General features: G+C 46.7%; 1 protein-coding gene across 1 annotated transcript in view; it reads left to right on the plus strand.

Moving 5' to 3' along the window:
- Positions 1 to 1,727: 1,727 nt before the first annotated feature.
- Positions 1,728 to 15,222, plus strand: part of LOC149343884 (uncharacterized) — a 33,874-nt gene continuing 20,379 nt past the window's right edge. Inside the window, exon 1 of the mRNA XM_089547093.1 lies at positions 1,728 to 1,860. Within this exon, the coding sequence (XP_089403219.1) occupies positions 1,728 to 1,860 (133 nt within the window). The remainder of the gene's footprint in view (positions 1,861 to 15,222) is intronic.

Below are 15,222 nucleotides of genomic sequence, written 5' to 3' on the forward strand. Positions count from 1 at the left end.
TGCAAGAATAGAACTTACTGCTGATGATATTTTATCTGTACTGGAGCACTTAATTAACACTCTGTTCAAATCCCGATGTTTCCTTAAACAGCTGGAACGCGTAAAAGTGGTACCAGAGTTCATGAAAGGTGATAGAAGTTTTATATCTAACTGCCGTCCCATAGCCAAATTGCCCTTTCTCAGCAAATTGGTTGAAACACTGCTTGTCAGTCGTCTAAAAAAAGAAAAGTTAAACACCCAACCAGTTTAAATTTAGGCCAAACTATTCTACAGATATGCGTTGCTTGAGTTTACTGACTGTATCAAGCGTTCGCTGGACTGCGGTACTTTTGTGCGTGCCCTACCTGTTGATTTAACTAAAGCTTTCAACACTTTTAACCAAAATATCATTTTTACCCGCCGGGGCATTTACAGCATGCAGAAGATGGTGCGTTGTCACACAACAGTTTCCCGAGCATCCACACTAACATCCCCGCAGGGAATGGTGCGTCACCACGGACCAGAGCACCCGCGCTTAGCCATTAGTGCCTCAGTCTTGTCCGTAAAAAACGGAATCCTGGTGATTGAGCCAATGCCGAGCGTTTGGACCTTTATGGCCGCTCGGCAGAGGCAACACACCACTTTGGCCACCGCTTCCTGTAGACTGCACCTTCGGCCTTACCCGACCGGGGGAAATCAGCAGTCGCACGTTCCTGTCCTCCTTTTTGTCTTTCACTTTCCTATCTTCTCTCTAGCAATGTTCCTGTCTCCTCCTCCATTCTTGGTTTTTTCTTGTTTTGCTGGCGGCGAGGGTTACCCTCGTGTGGCTAACTTCCCTGTATTACGCCGCACTTGTTTATACTTGAGGTATACAGCTAGCGTGGGCAGCACCTGCGTGCACTTTTCTGTCCCGTCCTGTTGTTTGGCTCCGTGGTGGGTGGCTGGCACCATGGCCGAGCAACACACATTTTATGGCACCTCCCCTTTCCAAACACGGTCGCTCCATCAGAAAAAGGGCGAAACGATGCAGCAGATTCTTGACCGAGATAGAAATCAACACTCTCAAAGTTTCATGTCAAACATAGTAAAACTAGGAGGCAAACAAGCTAAAATTCGATCGCCCTTCCTTTTTCGAAGAGCCTAACAGAAGCCTTGCGCCCCGGCTACAAGGTGTCCAAATTTGCCAGTGGCGACTTATTGCTTGAAGTCTGTGGCAGTGTCCAAATTTCAAAACATGCAAATATTGTGTCTTTTGTGGACCATCCTGTCTCCATCGCCGCACACCCATCTCTCAACACTGTCCATGGCGTAATATCCGAAAGTGACAACATACATCTCACAGAAAAAGAAATGCGGGAAAGGCTCATTGACCAAAATATCAAAGATGTGTACCGAATCAAAATCCGGAAAGACAACAAAGAAATGCATAAAAAAAACTCTTGGTCCTCTCATTCAACACAAGGACTTTGCCTGAAACCATCGAAGTCGGATCACTGAGTTGCCGCAGCCGCAAAACGTGCGCGAAACGCATTTCCAAGGGTCAGCCTTAAGAGAATTGTGATGACAGTGCACTACAATGTGCAAACTTTGCGGGAGAGCACGATGTCTACGGAAGGTCGTGCCCATCCTGGAACAAGGAGAGAGAAATTGTAACCATAAATACAAGGTAAAACATCAGCTTCCGAAAAGCCGAAGGCAAATTGCACTAACACACGGATCATCCTTCAGCGCAAAAATGAACTTCGCCGATGGGGTGCGTGGACACGCCACACCACACCGGCCTATGGCAGCTGCCCAGCTCAGACACAGTCAGCCGGAGGCAGCTGCACCCGCGCCTCATACAGACGCAGCAAAAGCTGAGCGTGTTACACGAGCTGAGCGGTGAGCAATGTGAGCTGCGAGCACAGGCGTAGCCAATGACGCACTTTCTGCGTCCAGCTGCGCATAGGGATCGTGACACTCCCTGTACCTCCCAGCGGCTACTTACATACGGTAGCGCCAATTCCTCATTAGGTTGCGTTCTTAGAAAACGGTGTACGAGCTATCTCTGTGACAACACGCAACCCAAACACGAGAGTGCGTGTGGTTCTAGCGTGGTCCCTGCTTCACACGCGGGCTGGTCCAAAACTGTTCGCTTTAGGGTAGACAGGCGAATGTATCGTTGCCCACCGGCTCTGTGCGCGGCCGCAAGCGGAGCTTTACTTGGGCTTTCGTACACTCTTTCTTTGTTCTTGTGGCATGTTAAAACTGGTGGCGCTGCGGGTCAGCAATGGTAACCGCTGCGCAGGGCCAATGTACGGAACATATTTTCCATAGATTTATTGACGCAATGTCCTTCCCGTTGCTTTCTGTCCCAGAGAGATATTTCTCCATATACACTGTACGTTTTTGTTTCAGTATTCCGTGCAATACGGATAGTGCGTGTCGACGCAACAGAGGTGTTAAGCTTTCCTCAAAAGGCGCAGCTGTCATTTTCAGTGCATGATTTCTTGCGTCATTTGGGCAATACATGTGCGATCAGCTATGCACACCGTTCAAGCAGTACAGAAGGAGCATTGTGTGCACAATTAGTGCATGCATTTTATTGAATGCACGATGCACGATACTTTAAAATTGTAATAATTGAAATAAAAACTGCGTTGCATTTTTCTCAACAAATGAAAGCTAACCACTATCACGCAATGTTCTTCACTGTCCATGCTAATATATGCGACACCAATTTAGTCCAGTTAACATACAGCTGCGCAATCGGCTCCCACGATGTGCTGACTCTTCTGCGGATCCGATCAGTGCTTCGCCAAAAGCAATGACTAAATCTTATTTCATGATCCCCGGCGCCGAAATGAGGTCTGGATCACGAGAAAGGAAGCGAAGGCAACGGTTCCCGTTGTATCCTAGCGGGCCACGCTCAACTACTCTCAATTTCGAAGGTCACGAGCACAAAACAAAACACCACCGTAGTTGTAGCACCCACACTGCAAACAGATGAAGGAAAACAACGGCAAAGCGGTTGCGACCGGCCCAGATGGCAACAGCTCCAATATAGCGCGAGTGACGGAGTTCGCGAAACAGGCGAAGGATGCGCGGTGGTTGAAAAGGCCGCGCATGTCAGAAATTCTAAAGTGATACAGAGTGAGAGAGAGAGCGACAGATCTTTTCTCCTTTCAGAACCATCTTGCGGTTAGATCTTACTCCTTACTACAGACGCTGGCGCTAATTCCTCCTTCAGCTACGTTCACAACGGATGTTGTACGAGTGACTGCTTCAGCGGAGATTTCTCCAATTAGCCGGGACGGAATTTGCTCTCGCTTTCCTCCCCGTTGCGCATAGCCATCGAAGGGCGCGAGTTTGCATAGGTCCTTAGAATCGGTGCTTTTTTAGTTACTATAGTCGTATGTGCAGGATCCAATGGCATGGCTTGCACACATCCTCGGAACGACTTGTTTACAACAGCGCAAATAAACCACACCTGCACGTGTAGCGTCGTTTGTTCTGTCGACTGCCTCCAATTTCGCAACAAACTTTCGCCTGAAAAGACTTCATGTGACGTGATCGCACTTAAGGGCTGCGTCTGATCGAGTACGCCTACGGCATATGAGTTCGAAATACGCGACCCGGCGGGGTACTAACGTCGACCAGTACACATCCCACTACCTCAAGCCGACAGACAAGCTTGTATACATGCCACCGTTTTCCCAAAATCCCCTTAGTCTGATCAATTATGATAAGTTCCTACAGACCGGTTACTTCACTGCCCTCCTTTATATCAACAAGCTCCCCTACCGGATCCAGGACTGCGGAATGGCTTTCAGGTTCATGCTACTAGCATGCCACCTCATACTCATCTCACCACTATACACTAAATTTTATATGCTATGAAATGTCAAGCAGTCCCTTCTCCGGAGTTAGAGACGTCACCGTCACAGCGGCAATCTACGACGAACCAAAACACCTAGCTTTCGTAGCAATGGTACAGGTCGTGCCTTCTCGCGCCTGGAAACGAAACGAATAGGAGAGAACGAAAGCTCTATCAACCTGCGTGGTGGACAGATGGCGCTACTGGTACCAAAGCCGCGGAAGATCATTGTTTAAGTAGTCGTAGTCGCGGACGAGGACGATTGAACGAAAATTACAGACCGAATAAGGTATGTAGCCCACCCAAAAGCGGTATAAAACAAAACTTGCCAAACTAAAGCTTGAATTTATGATTGAGCGAGCGAGGAATGAGGCCGCGAGATATTTTTTTCCTGTGCTCTCTTAGCGACGGGACACTCAGTAGACTTCTTACACGCGTGCTCGCAACTTGCGTAAAATTTATTTGAGGAGCCTGGCCCAACAGAAGCGCACTTCTGGTCGCCAGATTTTTGAAGTCGCGGTAATGCAGCTTTTAGCGTGAAGACATCCTGCCAGCTTGCAAAAGTGCCTTTGTTTGACGGCGTCCGTGTGTTCATGTCTATTCATGTGTTCTTATGTTCATAACGCGTTCACGTGTCCCGTATGGCCGAGGCCTCGTTCTGCCAAACCGCTAGTTCCGAACTTAGGGCGGTAATATGTGAATTCAGTAATGACTGCTCACGCAGACCGTTTGGGAACACTGCCAAATGGGCAGTCTTTCCGAGCAGCTGGTGATGTCAACCCGACGGTAGGCACACCCTTTAAGCAGAGACGTTGGTTGGACATCATGCTGGTTGATTTTCTGTGTTCTTGCGTCGGTCGAAGAAAAAAGAAAAAAAAATTGCCAAGGGTTTAACTTCTTTAAACCGAGTGTACTTGCTAATGCATGCGTTCATATTTCATTTGGAAGGGACACTTAAGCTCCCCCATAAGGGTATCAAGAAAAAGTTTTAGTGGGCAAATACCCATATATGCAAAATAGGTTATTGTCTACCTAAAATTAATCAAAACCACCACTGCAATGTGAACAACTTCACAGAGCGGATCATACCTCAAATTGCGAGTGATAGGCCGAGAACATGCGATATACGTTTTCCCCGACCAAGGTTGAAAAGGATTTTCTACGAAGGATATCGCAGCAGTACTTTTATATTCCTGCTTACTAGAGAATAATGTAATATATGGCGCATTGTGGAGCGTGAGATAAGGTTGCACAGCTCATTATATTTTCTCTCCCACTGAGAGGAAACGTTGATTGTAATTATAAACACGTTCGTGCCATGGTAAAACGCTATTCTTCACGATAACTGCATCACAAATGGTTTTGCGAACGCCTAATTAAATCTAATTTCTACCTACAGACTGCGATCCCAAAATCAGACCGCTTTTTTGCCAGGAAGAGCCTAAGTGATATACCGTGATGGAAGTTAGAACAGCCTTTTTACCATAAGTGAAAAGGGGCCACAGTTAAAAGTCGGCGCTTTGCGTTTTGCTATCGCCTGTTAGACACTTTTTATTCATGGTCACCTAAGGCAATACTTTACTTCTTGGTGAAGTTCGGCGAGAAGTTATATGATAGAAGACTGGCTCTCTGCTGTTAAGCCTAAATGAATTTTTATTTCATTTATGGTTTATGCGGATGTACAGAACCTGTACATGAAAAATGAGCATTGAAAGGCGACAAATATACATTATATTGAAAGCGGAAAAATTATAAATTTTTTTGTTAGTTTAATGCTTACTGCAGTCGAACCTTGGGCCCTCTTCGTTGAATGAAATGATGCTCTTCCCGAAGAAATACCGTGCCTCATTATTAATATATTTAAGTGTGGAAGTTTAAAAACGCGGGGTGAGACAAATTTTTAAAAGTGCTGTTTCGACGTGTTTAGCAAAGAAAGAAATAGCGAACAATCATTACCGCACGAATTTTTAGAAATATAAAAATTTGAAATCAAACGACCACAAAAAACAAACAGCGTACATAAAATGCTCCTCTTTCAAAGTCAAGTCCTGAAATTTTAACTGAGCATCTCAGTATTGCATTCAACCTGCTCTATTTTGCCCTCAAACCCAGAGAGAGGTGTGTGTACTGAGGCGGGTCAAATTGCCCAATAAGTATGGAATTCGGTCGTACTGGTGGCAATTCAAGTGCGCTTGTTATCACATAGTTTCCACAGGTCCGTAAAAACAATAAAGAGGTACCTGAACGCTGAACTGAAGAGCTGCTTGTTCTACATAATGTCCGCAGAAAACACCTAGAGGAATGCAGTGTAGTCATTGTGGAGTCGAACGAGGAATATGTTGGTATACGCCGAAAATGTTTCCTAAAAATCTCTAGCAGGTTAATTGTTATCAATCTTCACACGCTAGATTTGTTTCAAGCATTTTGTTTTTAATTTTGACACACCTGCAGCGCCTTAATTGGTTACTGCCGGGGAGAAAGAATATGTAATGTTTGCACGAGGCCGATAAAAGTAAAGAACTGCATGAGGAGAAAAGGAATAAAATTAACCAACTTAATGAACAGTAATAAAATTTCAACCGCGCAAGCCATTATACATCTAAGAACGTATCCCGAAACGACACTTCACCCTGGCATTTAATAAATTTTGCGGCTGTTAATTCCACTAGTTGATAATATAAGCAAAAAATTGGGCATGAAAGACGTAAAATCGTGATAAAGAAAGCAACTTTCCCTATCTGCTGCATTTATGCCGAAATAAATAGTAAACAGCATCTCTAACGTCGTCTTTTCTGCGCCGACTTAATAGTTCCCCTCCCAAAGCCATCCTTAAGTAAACAAACACAGGAAGTAAAACTATAATTATCTGAAAGAAATCGAGCGGCGTGGACCCGTTGAAGCATATTGAATAAAATTTTAATTTGTGGCTCCCAAACCACGAAAGCGTAGTCAAATATGGATCGTACAAAGCCGGCGAGCATTATGTTGAATCAAGGAAGACACGAAACAGTTGAAATCATACCCTCTTGTGGTACTGCTTTGTATCTACATCATTGTCTTACGATTCCTTAGGATGTCTTCGAAGAATTATTAAGGCGGAAGCCTTTAATGTCTCATCGTTGTAAGCAGCAGTTGTCGACAGAAAATGTCACGCTTTTCAATTGGTGGAAACGGTCGTGACGTCACAGTGCACGAATTTCAAACGGGGCTAATTGTACTTTGGCTAGTAACCATGCAACCAATTGAAGGGATCATATAGTGATGCTCCAAGTAAGTGGGACTGAGCTTAGTTAATTGATTAATTACCCAATTAGCCTAATTAGCTTTACTAGGCAGGCCATATAAATAAATAAAACCGATTAAGAAATTGGTCGAGCTCAGGAATCGAACCCCGGTCTCGGAAATTTTATCTATTTTCTCATTTAGCTGGAGCTCGAGCTCAACAGAAAAGTCAGCGTGAAACCTACAACCTACAGGCAAGAGAAGCTTACGGATTGGTATAAATTCAGAGCTATCAGAGAAGAACATGAGCATAGTGACATAACCTGTATCCAGAACTGGACGGCAACGCTGCTTGAGCATGTAGAAAGGGCAACTGAGGAGGTTCAGGTAGATGACTCCCAAGATAGAATGGACAGCAGGCTCTTCAGCATGTACAAAAGGAAGGAACAGCTAAATAACCAGCTGAAGCGCCAAAGGTGGAACAGAAACCTAAGGAGGGAAATAGCTAGACACAATGTAGAATTAGAAAGGTATGCTCGACAGTTGGAATCTCGGAGATGGGATAATAGATGCGAGGAAATGGAGAAAAGCATGGGAAAATCTAGTACATGGCAGTTGCTCAAATTTCTTATAGACCCAAATAAATCTAAGACGGCTATGAGAACTGAGCAAATAAAAGCTAGGTATAAGTTTAATGGCACAGATGAGCAACTTATTGACACGCTCAAGTCACTGTATATTGCTCCCCATGGGGCCGCTAAATATGACGACTATAAGGGACAACCAAATGAGGAGTTGGATGCCCCCATATTAAGAGCCGAGGTCAGAATGGAACTGCTGAAGCTAAAACGAAGGTCAGCCCCGGGGCTCGACAGAGTAGAAAACAGAATGTTGAGAAATCTGGATGAAGAATCAATAAATAGCCTCACTAGGTATCTCAACCAAGTGTGGAAAGCAGGCGCTGTCCCCGAGGAGTGGAAGAAGGCCAAGATCACGCTTATACACAAGCAGGGAAAACCTCCGAGCTTGGAGAACCTCAGGCCGATCTCACTAACATCATGTGTAGGGAAACTGCTTGAGAAGGTCATCCTGACCAGACTGACCAAATACATGGAGGATAACGGCCTCTGGCCAGATGAAATGGTCGGATTTAGGCCTGGGCTCACCACCCAAGATACAATGCTAAGACTCTATGGAGATATAGTAGATCAGCTGGACCTCGGCAACCTGAAGGCGATCTTAGGTATAGATCTTAAGAAAGCCTTTGACAATGTCAGCCATGACGCCATCCTTGATGGGCTAAATGAGATAGCTGTAGGAAAAAACACCTATAACTACATCCGATCGTTCCTAAGGGACAGGACTGCTATCATTACCTTTCAGGGCATCACATCCGATGAGTTCCCCATGGGATGCAGAGGAACCCCACAAGGGGCTGTCCTCTCCCCATTTCTCTTTAATCTGGTAATGAGGGACCTTCCCCGCAAGCTTAGAGAGATAGAAGGCTTAAACATCAGCCTCTACGCAGATGATGTAAATGTCTGGCTAAACAAAGGAGGCGAATCTGAAATGAAAGAAAAGCTACAGAAGGCAGCGGATATCATTAACGAGCATGCGAAATGCGTGGGTCTCAGCTGCTCTCCGCAAAAGTCTGAGCTATTTGTAGCAATGAGCAAGCGCAGTCAAAGGATACCGGCAATCGAGGTTACACTTGAAAATAGAACGATACCAATTGTCGAGGAAATAAGAATCCTAGGCATGTATATTAACAGAAAAGGGAAAAACAAAAGTACGCTAGACAAGCTCAAAGCGCAAGCTGAACTTGTCGTCAGAGCCTTCAGAAAGGTATCTAGAAGGGGGGAAGGACTCTCAGAGTCCAGCAAACTAAGACTCACGCAGGCCTTCATCGTTAGCAGGATATGCTACGCAACCCCATTCCTGAAAATAAACAAAACCGAAGAAAAGGCATTAGACACAATCATCAGAAAATGTGTCAAACGAGCGCTAGGGCTGCCCATTTCCACGTCGAATGATATACTGGAGAAAATGGGCCTGCATAACAATTGGAGAGAACTGACTGAAGCGGTTAGAACATCGCAAATCGAAAGGCTAACATCCACACCCGCAGGAAGGAAATACCTACAGCTAGCGAAATGGGCAACCGTAGATAGCACAGTGAACACCAGAACAGACCTGGTAAGAGAAATAAGAGAGCATCTTATTATCGCTCCCATACCTAGAAACATGCATCCCATCCACGACAAAGGCAGAAGGAAAAGCAGGGTCGCACAGCTGACTGCTAAGCTAGGCAAGATGCCACAGGGAACCGTGGCCTACACTGATGCCGCGGTAGGCACGCTAGGAGACACCGTCTCCGTAGCTGTCGGGGACTCAGGCAGAACGTTACGCGTTGTAAGACACCTTGACTTAAAACCCCTTGTGGCGGAGGAGGTTGCAATAGCGATCGCTCTAACTCAGCCAGGTACCAAATACGTAGTAAGCGACTGCAAAGCCGCAATTAGAAATTACAGCAAGGGACGCATCCACGAAATGGCGGCTAAATATCTAAAAGACTTTATCCCAGCCCACAATATTCTAATTATCTGGACCCCAGCCCACTCGGGTCTGGTTGGAAACGAGGCCGCCCACAGGCTCGCCCGCTCCTCTTTACCTCGGGGAGCCGTGGACACCTCATACGAATTCAGCACTAAAGAGGAAACCAATACCTTTAATAGCATCACAGACATTCAGAAAAAGAACAAAAGGATCTATCCTCCTCCGGATAGATCGCTTAGCTCGGCTGAGGCCTATGACTGGAGAAGACTCCAAGCTAGAAACTTCGCATCCCCGCTCTGGAGGAGCTGGACAGGAGGTGACACGAGGGAGGATGCGGAGGTGTGCGAGTTCTGCGGGCATACCGCTACACTCGAACACATACTATGGAGATGCCCCAGTGCCCCAGGATATGGCAGAATCAATAATGCAGAGGAATGGGAGACCATACTCAGAAGTGCCGACCTTAGCATACAACGATACGCTACCCGCCTGGCAGCAGAAGCTGCGCGACTATACCGTTGCTAGTCTTCCAGCTGCGACGCTGCCCCTCCCCGGACGCCTGCGTGCGGACCCGGAGGGGCACGGGTCTTCTTCTGGCGGAAATAAAGTTTCTTCACTCACTCACTCGAACCCCGGTCTCCGAAGTGCGAGACGAGCATGCTATCCACTCCGCCACACTAGCTTTTTTTTTTGTCTTTATTGCCGCCACACCAGCTCGATGGTCCATCCACACCAGCTCGATGGTCTGGAATGAACAAAGGCCCGTCTAGTGAAAACGGTGTCCTCGCTCACTGCCCTCCTCCTCCCTTCCCTTCCGAGGAGGTTTAGGTGTCCACCGACAAATGAGAGACAGATACATTTCCTTTCCTCAAAAACCAATTTACCGACGAGCGAGGCGTAGAACCGAATGGGCGATGGCGTTCTATGGACTCCTTGGCAGCGTTGCAAGACGCTGTCGCGTTCCACTCCTAGGGGTGAAGCTTAACATCTTAACCACACATCAGTGACCACACTTTAGGTCAAAAAGTGCCCCCTGAATTTTGTGAGACAGTTACTGCGTAATTTCCTTTCCTCAAATACAAATGTCATTTTCTTCATTACAGGCCCTCTTTGTCTTCTTTCACTCCCACTTCCTCCCTTCCTCTACGCTGCGGTTCAGGTGTCCACCGAGATGACAGAGACTGCGCCATTTCCTTTCCTCAAAAAGCGTTGCGTTCAAAGGGTAAGGCACCGCGCCGAACGGGTGGTGGCGTTCCGTGGACTCCCTGGCAGCGCTACAACGCGCTGTCGCGTTCCACTCCTAAAGGCGAAGCTTAAGTGTCATTAATTAGCAGTTAATTAGCATTCAGGCATTAATCAGTTATTAACAATTAATTAGTGCTTTGTCATCGCTTAGTAATTAGTACTCAATTATATGTGACGCCACCAGTGCCACAGAAAAAGCGAAGGTGGTGCGGAAAACGCTTCCGCCTCTACCCACTTTAGACAGTCAAAGTGCCCCCTGAATTTTTCTTTAGAGGACCCGCCACAAGATCATAAAAAAAAACAAAAAAAAACGCGAAAGCAAGCTCCTCGTCGCGCCAGTGCGACTCGATGGCAACATATTGACGGGCACAATCGCGGGGCACTGATGGTTCTCGGAGAGAGAGGCCTTTCTTCGTGAAGGACAAAAGGAGTGGGCGGGAGGAATGGAGACTCGCTCCGCATCCGATGCACAACGCCAGAGATGTTCATTACAGTGTTATTTTCTGCACTGACGTTCTTCGCGGCTTCTATGACTGCGGTTACACCGACCCAGCTTGTAGCGTGCGGCCGCATACCGCTCAGTGGTTGCGCGTGGAGTGCTTGGAGGGTTCTCTTTTCAAGACCGCGTGCATTATGCTTGTCGCGAGTTCCGCGCACGTCGCGTAGAACAATGTCATTCTTTTGTTGCTACCGTGGGAAGAACCACAGCTGCGTTGGACGTTGTTTTCCAGCCCCCAATGAGGAATGAGCGCGAAGTAGGGTTATGGGGAAGCGAGCGCAGTTACGTAAGCCTGCTATCACTCGCAGTGCCATGAAAGTGGTGAAAGCAAGTCTGACAGGAAAAAGCTATGTTATCGCCAAGTCTTGCGCCCTGCAAGCGTTCTGTGACGGTGTCATCTCCTCTGTGGATAGGGTGAAGCTTTGACTGCGAACGAAGACGCTGTCTGAGCAAAAAAGAAAATCAATAAAAAAATACGCACCTCTGGCTGAAGAAGCAAAGCCGGCACAAGATTGACACTAAAGAAATGAGACGTCCAGAGAGACCTGTTTATTGGGCAAAATTTGGGACTGGATCCGTGAGAGCGAGCAGGCTTCTCCAATGTGTGTGCTTAAGCGGAACAAAGGAACAAGTTCCGTATAATGAAGATTAAGAATCAAAGGGAAGAAAAAAATACAAGTAAGAAAAAGTGAATCACGCAAAGAAAGCATTGTGTACTGCACTACGTGAGCCATCTTCTCCGTGCTGAATGCAGCGTCGTAAGCCGCGGGATAACCTATTACATAATTCGTACGCGACCTCCTTCGAAACTACCTCACGCAGTGAAAGAGAGCAACTGTGAGATGTGGAAACATGTAACTTCGCAGTGGCTGTGCCGGATAGGCACAATCGGTTTTTCGTTGAGCACTCTCGTGTCTTCACGGTCTTCATTGCGCGTCCACTACCTTTCGCTCCGAAACCTCGACTTCAGCGCTTTCTCAGTTATTTTCCAGGGACAGTACTCTGAGGTAGCCCGCAGTTGTCGCCATACACTCCCCGTGTAACCACGAAAGCCCATAATTTTTATTTCACTCATTCCGCATAGCTCTCGCAACGGTGCACAGAATTGGGAGATGTCGTGCATTGTTTTTTCCTAAAGCGAGGCAAAAATGCGGTTCTCCTGGATAGACGTGGGTCGGTGGAGGTGAAATTTAACGTCTTTGTAACGTAGGGGACAAGCATTAAGAGTTACTCATCGTCATAATACTAAAGCTATGAAACAAGTCATTGCTAGGTGCCTACAAAAAATGCAACATTGTCTCCTGCGCGGGACGTCGACATGGTAGTCAGTTTCAGTGTATGCATCTGCGTGGATGTGCCGAGGAGAAGTACGTTACACGTATACATGTGTTTACGCGTTGCCATACTGGTTCCACCGCTGGCTTGTAGAGACCGGTATGTCCCACTGATCTCCACTAGGTAGCTGTATGCCGCTTTCTCGCTTTCCAAAGCGGGCGCTGGTGAGGCCGCCGGAAGTTGGGCGGCATGTCCCAAAGTTTGGTGCCTGCTGTGTACTTGAATGCAAAAGTCGCCTACTTCGCAATTTCGTTCTTAGTTTCTTGCGTTGTCCCCGTGTAATATCCGCTGCTATATGAAATGAATAAGCTAACTGAATGAATGTGAGCATTGTTCACGGAACCCTGTGATTTCACAGAAGCCAAAGAAAACAGTCATGCAGGTCTCACCTTGCGGCGGCAAAGGTAGAGTCTTTGTGAAAAATATATAGACCAAGGGGATTGCTTCCAAGCCCATTGTAGCTGGGCTCTTGAGCACATATAAGTCTTAAGCTTAGGAAGGCTGAGGACTTCATTTCCTTCCGCCACTGTGAAATTAGGGCCATCAGTATGCAAGAGGACCCGCTCCGCAGGGCTGAAATGCATACCCCTTGGGCTGTATGCTTTTGACAAACACTTTACGTACATACAATACTACATTTGTATGTGGTTCTTGATGGGTTCTTCTCTGCCAAGCCTAAAGGAGCAGTAGAGGAATGACGAGTCTTAAAATCGAATTTGCGCGTTGCAGAAGAAATTCGAGTGATATTTACCGCTTTGGGGTGTCGTTTGTGTTCCAGGCGTGCTTTTAACCTCACCTAACAGAATGACTCTGTTTCAGCTGCACAGCGCGAGAGAAGCTACTGACAGCTAATATCATGAACATCGCTAAGGAGGCCAATCGCAACTTTTGTTTTATACGTCGAAATCTATAATTTGCTACGCCATCCATCAAATCATTAGCATACTTAACTTTTCTCCGCCCTAAACTAGAATACGCCTGAGCAATATTGGATTCTCTCTAGTTTAACCTGTCTTTAACCTTAGAAAGAATGCAAAATCAAGGTATATTCGCTTCGTTTATTGTGAATATTCGTACTATACTACACTACTAGCCGCCGCGCTGGCTCTGTGGTGGCTGTGTGGGCAGACAGGCTATGATTTGCTCAGGCATCCTATGCATATCTTGAAAGCAGGAGCTGCGCTGTGGGAAACCACTGACACACAGTTTTGTCTTCATGAGTGTACATTTGCCTTTGAGCACTGGTGATCCATTGAAGTGAAAACCATGTCGACAAGTGGCTTTCGTGTTTGTATGAGCCCGCCTATGTCATGAGCTCGACGCCACCTGTGGCGTCCCCGATATACTGCAGGCTGAACGCAAAAGCATCCATGTAGTGCACAATGTCATTGTATACATACAGGTATACATACAGGTAATCTAGGTGGTATAACGTAATCTGAAGCAATCCGGTGTGCTATCTTTCGTAGGCCACGTACCATTTCAGCACACTGAACCCCACAGTCTGCCGCCGCGGTGGCTCAGTGGTTATGGCGCTCGGCTGCTGACCCGTAGGACGCGGGTTCGGTCCCAACCGCGCCGGTCGAATTTCGATGAAGGCGAAATTCTAGAGGCTTGTGTGCTGTGGGATGCCAGTGCACGTCAAAGAACCTCAGGTGGCTGAAATTTCCGGAGGCCTTCACTACGGCGTCTCTCGCAGCCTGAGTCGCTTTGGGACGTTATGCCCCATAAACCGAACTAAAACATACTACAGAAGTGTGTCCGCTTTAAAATCTAGAGCCAGCTTACCCAGCATTGAAACGCGGCGAAAAATTTATCGACTGGGCCTCTTTCATATGTTTTATCATTCATCTTTAGGGGAATCAGTCATATCACCCGCTCATCGCCACTCCAACCGCATTAGTCACCATAAGGCCGTCTACGCCCCCACCGCAACAACTACCGCTCTTTCTCTATCTTTTTTGCCATGTCATCACGCGGCTGAAATGATCTACGGCAGGACGCCGTGCATCATATCAACACCATTCATCTTAAGAATCCTATCAAGCGATTTTTGTTTAACTTCCACGCCCATCCGTCATGGTCATCCCCATACCAGGAGCATCTGAGGTATCAAATAAAAAAAAAAAACATCATGCAGCGTGTGTGCCAAGCGCTGTTAGAAGGCAACTGAAACAAGCATCACGAATAAAACCCCATTCCGGCATAATTTGCTAAAGTACAAACACTGCTTGATGCATTCCGTTGAAAAAGCAGTACCATACCTTTTAGAGGCACTAATGTAAACCAGCAGAACACCGTTGGCATGTCGCCAGGTACTAGCCTCGTCCTCGTTCCGATTCGTTAAAAAAATAATTTGGTAAAATGGCCACTGCAAAGTCGGCTACCTGGTGAAGGTTTCCACTTTACCCCCTGTTCTTGCGTAAGTTTATCAGCATTGATGGTATAAGTTGTGCTTAGAGCGCGGGAACGTGCATCACAGTAAAAGGCACATTGGCGACGTTAGCGCAACGGGACAGCACAGAACTCG

The sequence above is a fragment of the Amblyomma mixtum genome, chromosome 5 (assembly GCF_055824585.1).
Source record: "Amblyomma mixtum isolate Tamu chromosome 5, ASM5582458v1, whole genome shotgun sequence".
In the NCBI taxonomy this organism is placed as follows: Eukaryota; Metazoa; Arthropoda; class Arachnida; order Ixodida; family Ixodidae; genus Amblyomma; species Amblyomma mixtum.